This window comes from Lygodium microphyllum, chromosome 29, assembly GCF_053477565.2.
Source record: "Lygodium microphyllum isolate KBCC chromosome 29, Lygodium_microphyllum_v1.1.10, whole genome shotgun sequence".
Classification (NCBI taxonomy): domain Eukaryota; kingdom Viridiplantae; phylum Streptophyta; class Polypodiopsida; order Schizaeales; family Lygodiaceae; genus Lygodium; species Lygodium microphyllum.
This window is the reverse complement of record NC_141163.1, coordinates 41,251,006-41,265,297: the sequence shown is the minus strand read 5'-3', so window position 1 is coordinate 41,265,297 and position 14,292 is coordinate 41,251,006. Positions and strand designations below refer to the sequence as shown.

Below are 14,292 nucleotides of genomic sequence, written 5' to 3'. Positions count from 1 at the left end.
TACTGGCATTACATAACCAGAACTTGGCTTTCCCTAAAACACCCCTTGCAGTCCACTGTTTGTTCTTTGAGTTGCCCTTTTGTACCCTTTGGTGGAGTTTGAAACCGCTTCACTGTTCTATTCAAGTGCAAAGAGTCTAGCTTTTGGAGGAAGAAGATCTAATATTTATAATGATCCATCATCCCATAGCCATATACATAGTTAAAGTTAGGTGTGCCAATAAAATTCTAAAGCTTGGAAATCGATCATTTAAGAACATTTCATATTATCATGTTTGGTGTAACCATAACTCTTTGTGTGTTTGCATATACAGAGAGTAACCATAATTGGTTGGTGTAACCATAACCCTTTGTGTGTTTGCATATACAGAGAGTAACCATAATTGGTTGGTGTAACCAGAACTCTGTGCGTTTGCATATACAGAGAGTAAGAAATGCTTAGAATCCCCTGCTGATATAAGAATCGGGAAATCATCCACTTCGATTTGACTAGATCATGTTGTGGACTTTATTTGTCATATACATCTCAGAGTATACCAGCTGGAGTACAGATGCCCAATTTAGTATTTTCACGTGTATCCATCACCCGGAACCAATAACCTTCTTTGAGCTACAGTAACTCATACTGCTCCATCAAGAGTGCTGTTTTGCCACCATGTATCCATCTGTGGACAGAGTCCAGACTGGGTAGATGCCAAGAATAATGTTACACAACAACTGACCAGTCCCAAGTAGATCAATTGCATCGTAGCGACTGTTGATCCACAAAATACCTGGTCCACTGAATAAGGACAAAATCAATGTAAGTTGTAGGGAGTTGGACTGTAGGCAAAAATTTGCATCCTCAAATTGCAGCTTTGAACACCTTTGAGAGCAATTTAGTCCTGGATGTATCTATGAAAGTGCTAGCAAATCTCCGGTCCAATGTTGATTTTCATGTAGCCTAATATTATTGCCTGAGACTGCTTTGTGATATTCATTTCGTTGTCCATTGGATTACTCGGTATTGCATATCTGCACTGCTTAGCAGAACTTGCCAATCTTAACTTAAAGACCAAGCGACAGCTCTTGTGATTGACCGAGTTAGTACACCAATCAGCCAGCCTCCCCTGCATCCTGTTCTTTCCTAATATTATCGAATTCTTCATATGAATTCCCTTGTGTGCCCACCAAAACTGGACTTGCTGATTCCAGCTCATTCCTTCGTCTTGTGAAGCTTTGCTCTGTGGGCAGAGCTGCTGGGTCTGTTTCACCCTCAACAAGCTCAACTAGACTTCCTGCTGGATATTTGTCAAGTATAAGATCAAGCTCCCAGCCATAGAGTTCTTCTTTTTCCAGAATGACCTATGGAAACCAAAGCATAAATACTCATTTTTAAAATAATCATTCAATTTCGACAATAGGAAAAACCAGCATAAACATGGAGACTAGAAGATCAACTACATATTAGTTGTTTTTGTTTGGAAGAAAGAAAACGTACATAGATGGCCTTTCTTAATGCTGCTTGGTGCTGCTGCAGCATGCTCAAAGTCTTTGCATACATTTTGCTCACTAAATTTTCACTGTACTTTACTACCCTGTCGTCCAAATGCGTATTTAGTGTTGGTTCTGTGAACCCATAATCATCATAAAGCCAACCCTCAAAATTTAAAGGAGGACCAGTGTATCGAGATGGACGATCCCATGCAGGTCGCTCTCCATGTACTGTCATTGGTCCTTCTAGATTCCAGCTGTAAATAAACAGCATAGCATCAATTATAAGTAGGACTTCTTGAGTTAAAAGACAGATCAGCCAATAGTTTTCAAGATATTAGGAAACCCCCACTTCAGACAGTTTCCATACAAAAGTACAACAGGAAGTTACAAAGACAAGTGACCCTGACTTAAATATCATATGCATTTCTGATACTTGACTTGTTCTTCCCAGGAAAAGATACACCTGTAGCATTCAGTGACAATGCAAACTCAGAACAACTCACAACTCTGACTTACACCACAAAATGATTGACATATGTCTGCAAACCACTCAAATCACCCCTGCTCAATGTCGAAGGGCGCCAAATAACCAAGCCCCTGCTACTACATATCGGAACTCCTCACCCATCACCAACAGACTACAAGTGTCAGGAGTGCCAACTACCATTAGCTATCTATAGAGCTTTATAAAGATCAAGTCCTCCTCATCAACCTCCTAATGCACACTCGCAACTTGAAGGTATCGACATTTATCTACACAACGCACATAAAGATTGTAAATAATAAATTGTAAAGTATAAAGTTGAAAACAACAAGTTGAAACTTGACTTATCATTTATGGTTAAGTGTTTACTTGCTTGGACTACCCATACCGAGCATGGCCCTCATCATGTGCAACTTAGTGCAGCCATAACACTAGCCTATCTAACTATTGTGTGCTAAGTCAATTCTGAATCTGTGTGAATGAGAGAATAGAAACTCTAGTTTCTATCACATGCACTTGAAGGTTGCATGGCTTTGGCATCCTCTATCTCATGCTCATCTCACTATCTCGCGAAGGGTTGACTAAATCTCATATAAAGTCACTCCAAAAGCAACCATGTGAAAGTGAATAAACTCGAAGAGGGCTTCTTCAACTGGAATGTGCTATGCTCACAATACATTGAAATCACCTTTACGATGAAGAAGGCGACAACTACATAGCTTTAAGCACCACCCTCTTCACCCACATGAGTTTGATGTCCTCCACGAGCAAGTTGCAACAATGACTTGCACATGGAGTCTATATAATCATGGGAAGCTCAACCTCAAGCAAGCATCCCATGCACTAACTATCGGATGCATTGCCAATAATGACTTGCACCACATTTGAGGGGCCCACCTACATTAATACTGCTTTGCTTAGAGAGAGAGAGAGAGAGAGAGAGAGAGAGAGAGAGAGAGAGAGATCATATCAATGTCCTTGGAAGGCCAAAATTGGCCTATAGGACTAATTAGATACATCTATTCTTATAATCCAATTTAGGCATTTTGTCATGTAGGCAAAAGGAAAACAGAAAAAACGATAAAACGATAGTATTGTACTCTTATGACTCATAAGAGTATTACTATAGCAAACATCATTGCATGTGTATAAAACATAGCTATAATCTCTCATAGATTCACGTCTTGGGAGGTGGGGTATGGAAGTCACTAATGATTGCTTTTCCTCCTCTACATACTCTTTACTTGCTATTCTTCCTTGCCTCTCTGACTTTAGCCAATTCTACTAGTTGATTCTTTAGTTAGAGTGAAGTCAGCTCCTCTACTATCCATATCTTCATCCCTTGGAGGGACTTTTTTTGCTTTATAACTGCTCTTTCTCTATCATATCAATATACATTAGTCTTTCCTATGTGCCTTGGGTATTATACCAATGTGCTCCCCCAAGTCTACAAATGAAATTGCTTTACTCAACTCACAATAACAGGGAATGGCCATCCTTGGGCCCCAGAAAGCGAGAACACCATCCCCAACAGATGTGCCAAAATGGGATGCATGACATCCCCTGTCTTGTCCCCAACAGCTATCCCCTATTAGGGGATGTTTTTTTTAAAAGAATGAGCGGGTCTCTTTTGGGGGGTGGTTTCAGGGTTGCATTCCGTGCAGTACCATACCGTACGGACGTTCCATACATTGCAACAGGTGCTGACCGGATATGACCGTTGGAGACTATTTGATTGTGCAATTTTCGAATTTTTGCCTGTTTTCTGCCCATTTTCCTAGCTGTTTTGGCTCATGCCTTATGTGAAGGGTGCAAACTTCTCCTCTTTCTAACTTCTCCTCTCCTCTCCCTCACCTCAGCCCACTATAAAGGGCCGTCCCCCCTTCTTACCTCTTCATCCACAAATCAGCCGCCTCCTTCAATTTTCCCTCTTCGGCTCAAGCCTGATTCTTGAAGCACCCCCAATACCTTCTCTTCCTCTTGAGTCTTCTCCCCTCTCCTATCCCTATCCCTATCCCTTGGTCCTCTACCTCGTGCTCTCCCTTTTCCTATCCCTTTCCCTCACCTTCTCTTCCTCTCCTCTGTTGGAATAACGGCCCTTTTTCACCTCTGTGTATAATACACATGCATTATTTAGTTGTACATGTGAATGCACCCTTACATGGCCATACTCCCTGCCCGTCGCGTCGCGTGAGCTACCCCTACCCCGATTGACTCGCTGCGCCACCATCGCCTGAGCAATCGAGCCCGCCTGATTGTTCCCTCTCCGTCACCTATCCCGTCACCCTTGTCTTCACCATCCGTCACTTGTCCCGTCACCTCCCTTGCATGCACCCGACCTCCCCCCCGCCTATGCTCCATCTCCCACCCCCCCCCCCCCCCCCCCGGGGATCTGCGCCCGCCCACCCCCGTTGCCCCCTTGTGCCTATCCCGCCCACCCTCGCTCCGCCTCTTTACCCTCTGGCCGCCCGTGATCCCCCCCCCCCCCCCCCCCCTTCCAGTTGCTCCCTCCCCCTGCAACAACTTCCCCCACTAATAGCACAGCAGCATGATAGGTAGGTTCTCAGCAAGGATGCGCAATGGAAACCTCTCATCAGACACAAACGCATTCTGCGAGTGGCCCCAGTCAAACACCTTGCGCATCATCCTCTCTGAGGAACAACTCTTAGCCATTCATGCCACAAAAATGGAGTTGAAAGAAACAACGATCTTTGGTAAGGTCGTTGGACACTCCCCATCGAGGGCCCAAGCTACGGGATTGGCTCCACTCCACGTTGCGCATTGGCACAGCGCAGATCGTGGAGGCAATCCTCATGGGCCAAGGGATTTTCATGGTTCGACTCACCTCTGTGGACGCAACTCGTGAGGTAGTAGAGAGCTCGCCCTATGCCCCACGAAGGGGGTCATTTACACGGTTCCCTGGTATAGCGGCTTCATAGCGGAGACATTTGTGCTCCATAACAAACTTCTCAAACATCAAGTCACCTTACTTTTCCCTGTACAGACGGTAGAGTACTGCTAGTTAGTGGAGGACTTTGGACGGCTCTTAGGCACAGTTCTTCCTGTCTCCTTCGCGGATGCAGTGACAGCTGCAGGACTCCCAAAGGTATGAGTGGCCGTGAAAGACACAAAGAGTATACCAAAGTTTCTGGAGATAGAGGCAGGAAGTCACTCCTTTAGGCAGCAAGTCATTGTGGCTCGACAACCAGGGCAGTGCTTGCGCTGCCACGACTTTGGGCATTAAGCAACAGATTGCACACATTTTGGAGCCAAGGCGGCTTCGCAAATAGGCCCGCATGTGGATGCTGACAGCTTCACATGGATCCAAAGATGGCAGAGAGGGAAACAGCAAGGGGGAGCCACAGCCAACTCCTCAGACAGCCTCGACAACAAGGAGCGTGTGGGCGAGCAACTCCCCCTCGGCAAAATACTTCGCAGCCCCCCCCCCCCCCGCCCCGCCGGCCCACCCGACAGGGACGTAGCCCTCCACATCCACCACCACCCGCACCATAGACTATCTCACCTGAGATCCAGCAATCCCCACACCCACCACCCACCTCCCATGGATCCCCCACTGAACCTGGCCCACTAGCCCCCTCCCCTTCCAGGGTCACTAGCCCCCCCCCCCCCCAACACCCACCACGTATCTCCGACCACCCCACCATCCCTCGATCTTCTTCCCCCCCCACCACCTCCCCTGCCGAGCACCCCCCTTGATCCGTACGCGATATAGGTGATCCCCCCCAGACCCACCACCTCTCCTCCCAGAGGAGGTGATGAGCCGTACACGCCTACATCCTCCTCGCAGCTACAGTCTTGCCCTCCCCACACAGCCACCAACTCATCTGCCCCTGCCACCCATCACACTTTCCCGAGATAGGCATAACTATTACCACAGGAGTTCTTCCACAATGGCCTATGGTCCTACCTGAGAGTTGTGGAGTGCATAGAGTTCCCACTACCTCTAGAGATGGGGATCTTCGTGGTTCGTAAGTCAAGGAGGGGCAAGGTCCATCTACTAGCACCACCGGATGGACCAAACTATGCATTTTTCCTTCAGTCCTCTCACACAAAGGATTGGACGACAACAGAGATACAAGAGGAGGTCAAGAGTCAAGTGGCAGACCACATCTCCCAGTGAATGGGAGAAGAAGAACTAGCACTGTTTGCACAACAGTGGCCAGATTGCATGATGGACATTAACTGGTAGGCTGGTGCCAAGGTCCCACACTTGAGCATTATCTTTCGAGCCCCTCCACAGTGGACAGCTCCGATGGATGTGATTGAGTGGCCCTTGGCATAAGCGGCTCGTTTCTACCACTGTACAGAGTCACGACTCTTGGCATGGTTGATAGATACATTGGTAGCACCACCTGGAGCATCTATCACCCCTATGGTCCGCCCCCCAGGGCCACCATGGGGGACTAGAGTTCGCCGTCTAAAGCATACTTGCATGCCCCATAGTTCTTCCTCCTCATCAGCAGCTTCCACACCGAACAGATGCTTGTTTGGTCAGTCATAGGTTTCCCCATGAGCTAGGCGTATGTCGAGCCTTACCGCCTGTGTACGGGATCATGGGGCGATTGTGGCAGGGAGGTTTCTATGGGTCACGTTGGATATTGGGGACTCGTGCCTCGGAGTCCTCAATGTCTATGCCCCCACTTAGGTCAAGGCACGCAGCAAGTTCTGGGTGGAGATTGCAGCAAGACTTCTAGAGGTGGACTCTTGAATTGTTGGAGGAGACTTCAACAACTTGGAGGCCTTAGAGACCAGCAGGGTAGAGGCAGAAACTTGGCATGGTTGGGGAGGAGCAAGAGACATGGGAGGTCTTCTTACTGGTAGTAGGAGCTCGCGATGCTTGGAGAGATCCAGCTTTCCATTGGAGGGAAAGGTCCTTGGACTTCTTGTGGGGATACACGAGGCTAGACGGAATCTTGCTGGAGTGGTTGGACAAGTTCTATGTGGGAGAGTGGGGATACTCTTGCGGAGGCCAGATAGGGCAGTTGGCCGGTACCACTATATCCCCGATCACTGCCCAGTTCTCTTGACACTTGATCCCTCAGCATCTTCCCTAGGTACACGATCCTATCGGATCCCTGACTCGATCTACAGGAGAGAGGAGGTGAAGAGACAGATTGAACAGATTTGGACTAGGGAGTGGAGTAGGAGGGACCGGATCGCAAAGGAGGTTGCAAAGGTCCTAGCCGAGTCCAGCAGTATCTGCCAGGAGGCAACCCTACAGGCTAGGCAGCAGTGCTGGAAGGAGGAGAGGGCACTCCGGCGGAACCTAGCAACCACGTACAGATTATTACAAGAGACACCAGGGGATCCCATCCTCCACACACACGAGGTGCGCGTACGAGTAGCCATCGCCCGCCAAGAGAATAGGTGCTCGGAGTTCTCATTCAGCAAATACGCAACCTTCGGTATCAATATGGGAGGATTCACTCTAGCCCAAACGAGGTGATGGAGATTGCCACCAACTACTACAGACGCCTTTTCTAGCAGGAGACAGCCTCAGCCAAAGGACAGCGTTGCAGACAGCAAGTCTGGGATCACATCCCGTGCCTCGTCATAGAGGAGATGGGACGTTCGAGGTAGTGGAGAACCCCTTACTACTAGCTTTCCAAGAGATTTCCAGTTCACGTCGGATGCCAAGGAGTTTATTGGCAAGTCTTATCAGTCTCCTCCCTAAAGGGGGAGACCAGTTGGTGCTATCCCAGTGGAGACCGATCACCCTGTTGCTAGTTGCCTATCAGGCAACGACAAAGATGATTGGTATGCGACTCCGCCCCATGCTTCCAAACATCATTCGTGACACATAGGCAAGCTTTGCCTAGGATAGAAGCATCCTAGACAATGTCTTTACCTTCTTTGAGGCAATAGAGTGGGCCCAACACAGTGGTCAAGGATTGGTTGTACTACTACTAGATTTTGAGAAAGCCTATGATAGGGTGGACTGGGACTTCTTGGAGGGCACCATGGAGAGGTTGGGCTTCCCTCGGACATGGATCCATGGGGTCTCTGCACTCTACAGATTGGCTACCAGCAAGGTTCTCATAGGTGGCAGGAGAGGGGAGGAGTTTCGGCTAGAGAGATCGGTATGGCAAGGCTACCCACTGGCCCCGTATTTGTTCCTACTCTTTGCAGAGGCCATGTCTCACTTCCTCAGATCACAAGTGAGTGGGTTACGTGGCCTCCGACTTCCAGTGAGAGAGGAGACGGAGCTATTACACTCAAAGTATACAAATGACACAACACTTTACATAGAGGACGATGAGTTGATGCTGGAGAGAGTGAGACTAGCTCTCGAGGTGTTCTGTACTACAGCAGGAGAGAAAATCAACTTGCGGAAGTTGATTAGTTTCCTTGCAGATGTGGACTCTAGTACGGAGTGGAGCGTCCATTTGGGATTTAGATGGGTGTGCAGAGGACAGACCGTTCGCTACCTAGGGTTCCAGGTTGGACTCAACATTACCCCCGCCTAGCAGTTTCTCCCACTCCTCGACTCTATTCAGCAGAGAAAGCTGACCTATTGGAGTACTGCTCGTTTCTCCCTAGCAGGCCGAGCCTTGGTTGTCAACCAGATTCTCCTAGCAACGGCTTGGTACATCGCCTCATGTTGGTGCTTCTCCTCGTCCTGTGTTGCTCAGCTTCGCTGCCTAGTGCGGAATATCCTCTGGGCCAGGTCAAATGGTTCGGGGACTTGGGCCAAGGTGGCGTAGGTAACCATCATCCGACATCGGTCAAAGGGAGGGCTTTTGATCATTGACCCAGACTATCAGAGTATGGCCCTTTTGGGCAAGCGTGTAGTCAGCGGTCTCACACTAGGAGGGCAAACCTAGAAGATCCTACTGCAGAAGGGTCTCCAAGAGTGCAAACCAAGGCTTGTTGGTGGGGATTGGAAACCGTCCTTGAGATGGATTTTCACGACGGCCTAGATTACACCCCCCACATTCCCCTTCCTACGTAGCTTACTTCGTGTGTGGCAAGGCCTCTGTAAGGCCCTAATTTAGAGCCCCCCAGGTTGCCAAGAGGAAATAAACCGTCAGCCGGTGATCTTAAACCCCCAGGTCAAAGATCAAGAGGCGGTATAGATCGGTGAGCGCCCCCACATCTAATGGGCTGGTTGGGAGGCTGGCCTAGCTCGCACCATTAGGACTTGGCAGGAGGTGTACAGGTTGGTGGACGAGGTGGTGTTGCAGCAGGCATCAAGTTGCCAAAGAGGAGTCGAGTTGAGGAGAAGAAAGATTGACGCAACAATACCTCAGGAGTGGCTTGGTCCCCCAGTACAAGAGCCAGTAGAGGTCGGTGAGGTATGGGCCGCTAAGTTTTTACCGATAGGTATCCCCCTATAGGTGGCAAATAGAGTAGGTGGCGCGCCGCATGGGACATTCTTCACCGTTCAGGAGGGGAAGGTCTAGCCCTTGATAGAGACTAGTAGGATGAGGGGATAGCTGTCCTTTCGTGGAGGAGGATTCGGGTGGTGGGTCTTCACAGGAAGACATAGCGATTGTACCCCTATGTTTTCTGGGAGAAGCTTCGGGAGTGGCGCATCTAGATTTGGGAGGGCAAACCACTTGATGAGCTGGAGTGGGATCTAGGAGAGTAGCTATGGCCGGTCACTATGGTCGCCAAGAAGCCACCAAGGTTCCTGGAGTACACAACTAGGATTGGCAGACACGTGCTGATGCAGGAGGACATGGAATGGGTGCCGTCGTGTAGCAGGTACTAGGCGGAGCATAGCATCACAGATGCTTTCCGACGAACTTTCTGGTGCCGCCTATGGGCTAGCTCTCATGGGGAGCTTTCTACTGGTAGGCAGTCAGCCAGGGTCATTACCTTCTGTATGAGGCTGAGATGCAGGACACGATCTTCCTTATTAAGGCTTGATCATGCGCAGTAGCCGGCTTGGAGGCTCTATCCATCCGCCAAGTACTGGAGCCCACAACAGACCGCTCTGAGGTGTGGGAGATCGTAGGGAGTCTCACTTGATGGCATATTTGAAAGGCGCGGTGTTAGGAGGTTTTTGGAGTAGAGAGACTTTCCGTACAGGCGACTTTGGCAGAGCTCTAGATCTCCATCATCCACTCCCTTCGCGGCTGATGGGATCAGGTGCAAGGCAAGTCTCGAGCTTGTTAGGAGCCCCATCTTCACTTGATGCCAATTGGGGCTATTAGGACTTGTTTTTCGTGATGTAGGCAAGCAGCCCCAAATGGCAATACACCCCCCCTCCACGGCTTCTTGCCCCCATCCCCCCTAGATCGCCCTGAGAGGCCTGTATATTTGATATTTCTGTGACTCTATATATCAACTCTAGCTAGTTTGTTGAGCAGGAGCACTTCTTTGTATTTCAAGGTTTTTTTGAAGTAATATAATTAGCCATACTTTATTTGAAAAAATATATATACCCTTACGTGCCCCAAGTATAAATACATTTTATTCTTTGTGTAGCAACACATTATTGGTACACCTAAAATCAAATCGTACTTTCACACTCTCTCTTTGTTACTCTCACTTACCTACTCACTCCTCGATCTACTGCTCACTCTTCCAGCTGCTAACTTCGCCAAAAACTGGTATCAGAGCATCAAGTTCTATATGCTTCCCAAGACCAGAGGGCAGTTGACAGCAAAGGCAGCTTGCAGATAGGTCGAGGAACAGGGCGTCCAGCACGCAACCAGTTGGCAGGTGCTTGTGACTGAGCAGCAGGTGAAGACCAAGATCTAAGGCAGATGTTGAGCGTGTGGCATGCAGGCGACTGGGTTGTGTGGTGACGGGCAGCAGCGGGCGTGCAATAGGTGAAACGACCAAGCGACGCCACAGCGATGTAACGGCCATCACCAACAAGCAACGCCAGCGGGTAGGGAGTGATGGGTCGCCGGTAAGCAGGCCACGTGATGCCTTGGCGGGTCAATGGATCTCCCTCCCTCCGCCGCTCCTCCGTTTTTTTTAATCAAATTTTTTTTTAATTTCTAAATTTTCCCTTGCCTTAACAGGGATTCGCGCATTGGAAGCACAGTCTTCAAATTTGTGCAAATTGGAGCCCGAAAATTTGGAGCTTTTTCCAGATTTTATTCCGTCTATGCCTGGCAGTGACATTTGTGTCAGAAATTGCAGACATTGTGTGTGTTGACCTCAATCAAATTGGGGATTTTGCCAAATTTTTCAAAATTTCACTCTTTCGAGTAAATTTTCCTGACATTGGACCTCGAAAAATTGGGGCTTTTCATATTTTGATGAAATTTTGCTCAATTGGGTCAAATTGGCTGACATTTATGTCTTGTTGGACTTGGATTTTGGGAATTTGTGGAGAATTTGGTAAATTTCTGCAGCATTTGCCCGTGTGGTAACTGGTTTATGTAGAAACAACAGAGAATGATTACTTTTCGGGGAAGAACAGCAGTGCATTTGATGGTTCAGCTTGTGCTTCTACAGTTCAGTGCATTTACTCGTGTTCATGATAAAAATGGCTGCAACTTATTTCACTTTAGACATTAAGAGTTTGATGGAAATCAAACGGTTTGCTGGTCATGGCTTTGACCTTTGGAAAGACTGTATGCATGACATATTGTTCTTAAAGGATTGTGAGGATGCTTTGCAGGAAGATAAACCCGCACAAATGTCTCATGCAGATTGCGCTAGAGTTAACAAAAATGTTATGGCTTACATAAAGATGGGTGTCATTGATGACATTTTGACAGACATTAAGGGTAGATACAGGTTATGCAATATGGGAGAAGCTGAAAACTACTTATGAGATAACCACACCTGTTAATTAGGTGCATTTAATGCACAAGGTAGTGAATATGTGTCACAAGACTGTGACAACTATTACCTTTTTGTTGATTTCTTTATTACATATTTTATTTGGTTTTTCTTTTTGGAAGGATCCCTCTTGAAATCTAAACGCCTGAGTTGCATGGCCAGTTTGTGAAACGGACAGGAATGTCTAGTGAGTCAAGATTGGACAGTTAAGGTCCAGTATAAGTCTGGAAGAGATTGATGGCATTGTAGATTGACAAGCCTAGAAGAGACTTGTGAAAGTGTATATGGACAAGTGTGTTGAAGAACTAGCCTGGAAGAGACTAGTTCAAAGTGAAGATGGACAAATCTTCAAGAGATTAGTCCATGTGGGGTCATCAGTGGAAATTCACTTTCAGTTGAGCTACATTACAGATTTGGATGTAGCCATAGTCTGCAAAGATGGTCAGAAGACTAGTGGAGATGCAATGAAAGCAACTCCTAAAATTTAGGGAGTTACTATTTTTGGACCCCAGAATCTGTTCGCGTCATTATCTTCGTTTTTGTACGAGGATTAATCCTCTCGTCTGTGCCGAGGTCAAATTTTGAACCGAGGATGGAGAATTTTAGACCGAAAGGTTTAAACAGGAAAATTGTTACATGTATGCCATGTGTCACAATTTGGGCATAAATTCCCAAAAGAGAGAGAGAGGGCAGCACAAAAACGAGTTTCAATGCATGGGGGGCTCAATTTTGTGAAAGGGAGATGGATTGCTGCAGATGGAGAGCTCTTGAGAGCTGGTCTACCTTGTCTATGATGCACAGAGGGCTGAGCTTGCTTCCTACTCTCTCTTTTTCTCTCCTTGACAGTATGGTTATGCTGCAGAATCAAGGGCCTTTCTTTTGATTCAGGTACAACTGTGTGGAATATGCTGTTTTTGCATGAGGCAAGAGCCTCTTTTCTTCAGGAACAAGAGCAGTTGTTTGCAGTTCCCAGCAGGGACAAGTGAGGGTGGTAACCTCACCAAGCAAGTGCCTGAAACGGCACTAAACCAGAACTGATTCTGGACTGTTCAGAGGGTATTTCAGAGCCCAATTGATGTCAGAATCAAGGGGCACTTGGCCCAAATGATGCAAGACAGTGCGGGGGACAGTATGAGCTGAAAATAGGTCTCAGAACAGGTCTGAACCAGTAATTACAGTGGGCAGAACAGTGCAGGGAACAGTATGTGTTGTAAACAGGTCTCAGAACAGGTCTGAACCAGTAATTACAGCAGACTGAAATGGTCAAATCTGCACTCCAACCATAAGTTTCAAACTTGGGCGAGTTTCCCCTCCTAGTCAACTTGTTTTGGGTCAGTAATTGTACTGTTATGCTGCCAAATTTCACCTAGAATAGGGAAAGACAGCCCATTGTACTTTCTCTTTTTTTTTAAATAAAGAAATACCACAAGGGGCGCCTAACTTAGGGGCCAACAGGGTGTCTATGTCACAACAGGAGCATTCTAGCTCCCTGTATGTCTTCTTGATTCTGTGTCTTTAAGTTCAAGTAAAGCGGGCAACTGTTAAATTGGGTGAAAGCATTTATATATTTTGGTTGTACACTACCGCCCTTCCCAGTGAGCAGGCCAGTTCCAATATGCGACTGGATGAGTCCAAGCCTACAATTGAGCACTTGAGTGCATTTGCTGGCATAATAAATCAGCTCAAGGATGCAAATTTGGATTTTGATGATAAGTTGAGTCGACCTTTTTTATCATGACACTACCTGATTCTTGGGAGACCTTGATGGTTTCTCTCAACAAGCAGTAACCCCAATCTCTCATATGATGGTGTGAGGGGTTCAATCTTGAATGAAGAAAGAAGTATGTCTAGTCGAGAAGACAACGACTCAACTTATAATGTAAGAGGTAGGGCTGAAAAAACAGAGAAACATAAGCAAGAGCAAAGGAAAGGAAAAGAGTAACATTACTTGCTATTAGTGTGGTCGGAAGGGCCACAAGAAGCCTGATTGCAGATACTACAAGAAGGAACAAAAGAGAAAGAAGAATGCAGGAGACAAAAAGAAGAAAGAGGATAAGACAGATGTATCTGAGGCAACCAAAGGCAAGGAAAAGGCCAATGTGGCCTCCAATGTAGTCATAGAGGAGCTTTTGGATATAGAGGCTGATGTATTTTGTGTAGTTGATTTGATACCCTTGTATGTCACATGCACGATATGCAAATTACCAAGACTGATATGATTGATACACTTTTGTCAGTTGATGATGGTGTCACTCAAACTTGGATTGTAGACTCTGGTGCCTCTTTCCATGTAACTCCTTGCTTGGAGTGTTTTACTACGTTCAATGCACGCAATTATAAAAAAGTATACCTTGGAAATAACCATGCTTGTAGCATTAATAGGATTGGCACTGTTGAGAAACCCTTCACCCGCAGTTTGCGTTTTTGTGTTTTGCATTTAGGGTTTGCAGCTCCAAAAAGGGGCACCATCCTAGACTGACTGTGCCTATATATAGGCCACTCTCTCACTCATTCTTTACAACTGATTCATTCAGTCCGTCACCTCTTCTCTCCAGCCTTTCCCTT

General features: G+C 47.1%; 1 protein-coding gene across 1 annotated transcript in view; it reads right to left on the bottom strand.

Moving 5' to 3' along the window:
- Positions 1–218: 218 nt before the first annotated feature.
- The window catches only part of FTSHI1 (FtsH extracellular protease family), an 81,168-nt gene continuing 67,094 nt past the window's right edge, over positions 219–14,292 (bottom strand). Inside the window, exons 15-16 of the mRNA XM_087671847.1 lie at positions 1,480–1,729; positions 219–1,343 (exon numbers count right to left, since the gene is read on the bottom strand). Of these exons, the coding sequence (XP_087527973.1) occupies positions 1,095–1,343; positions 1,480–1,729 (499 nt within the window). The 3' untranslated portion in view covers positions 219–1,094. The remainder of the gene's footprint in view (positions 1,344–1,479; positions 1,730–14,292) is intronic.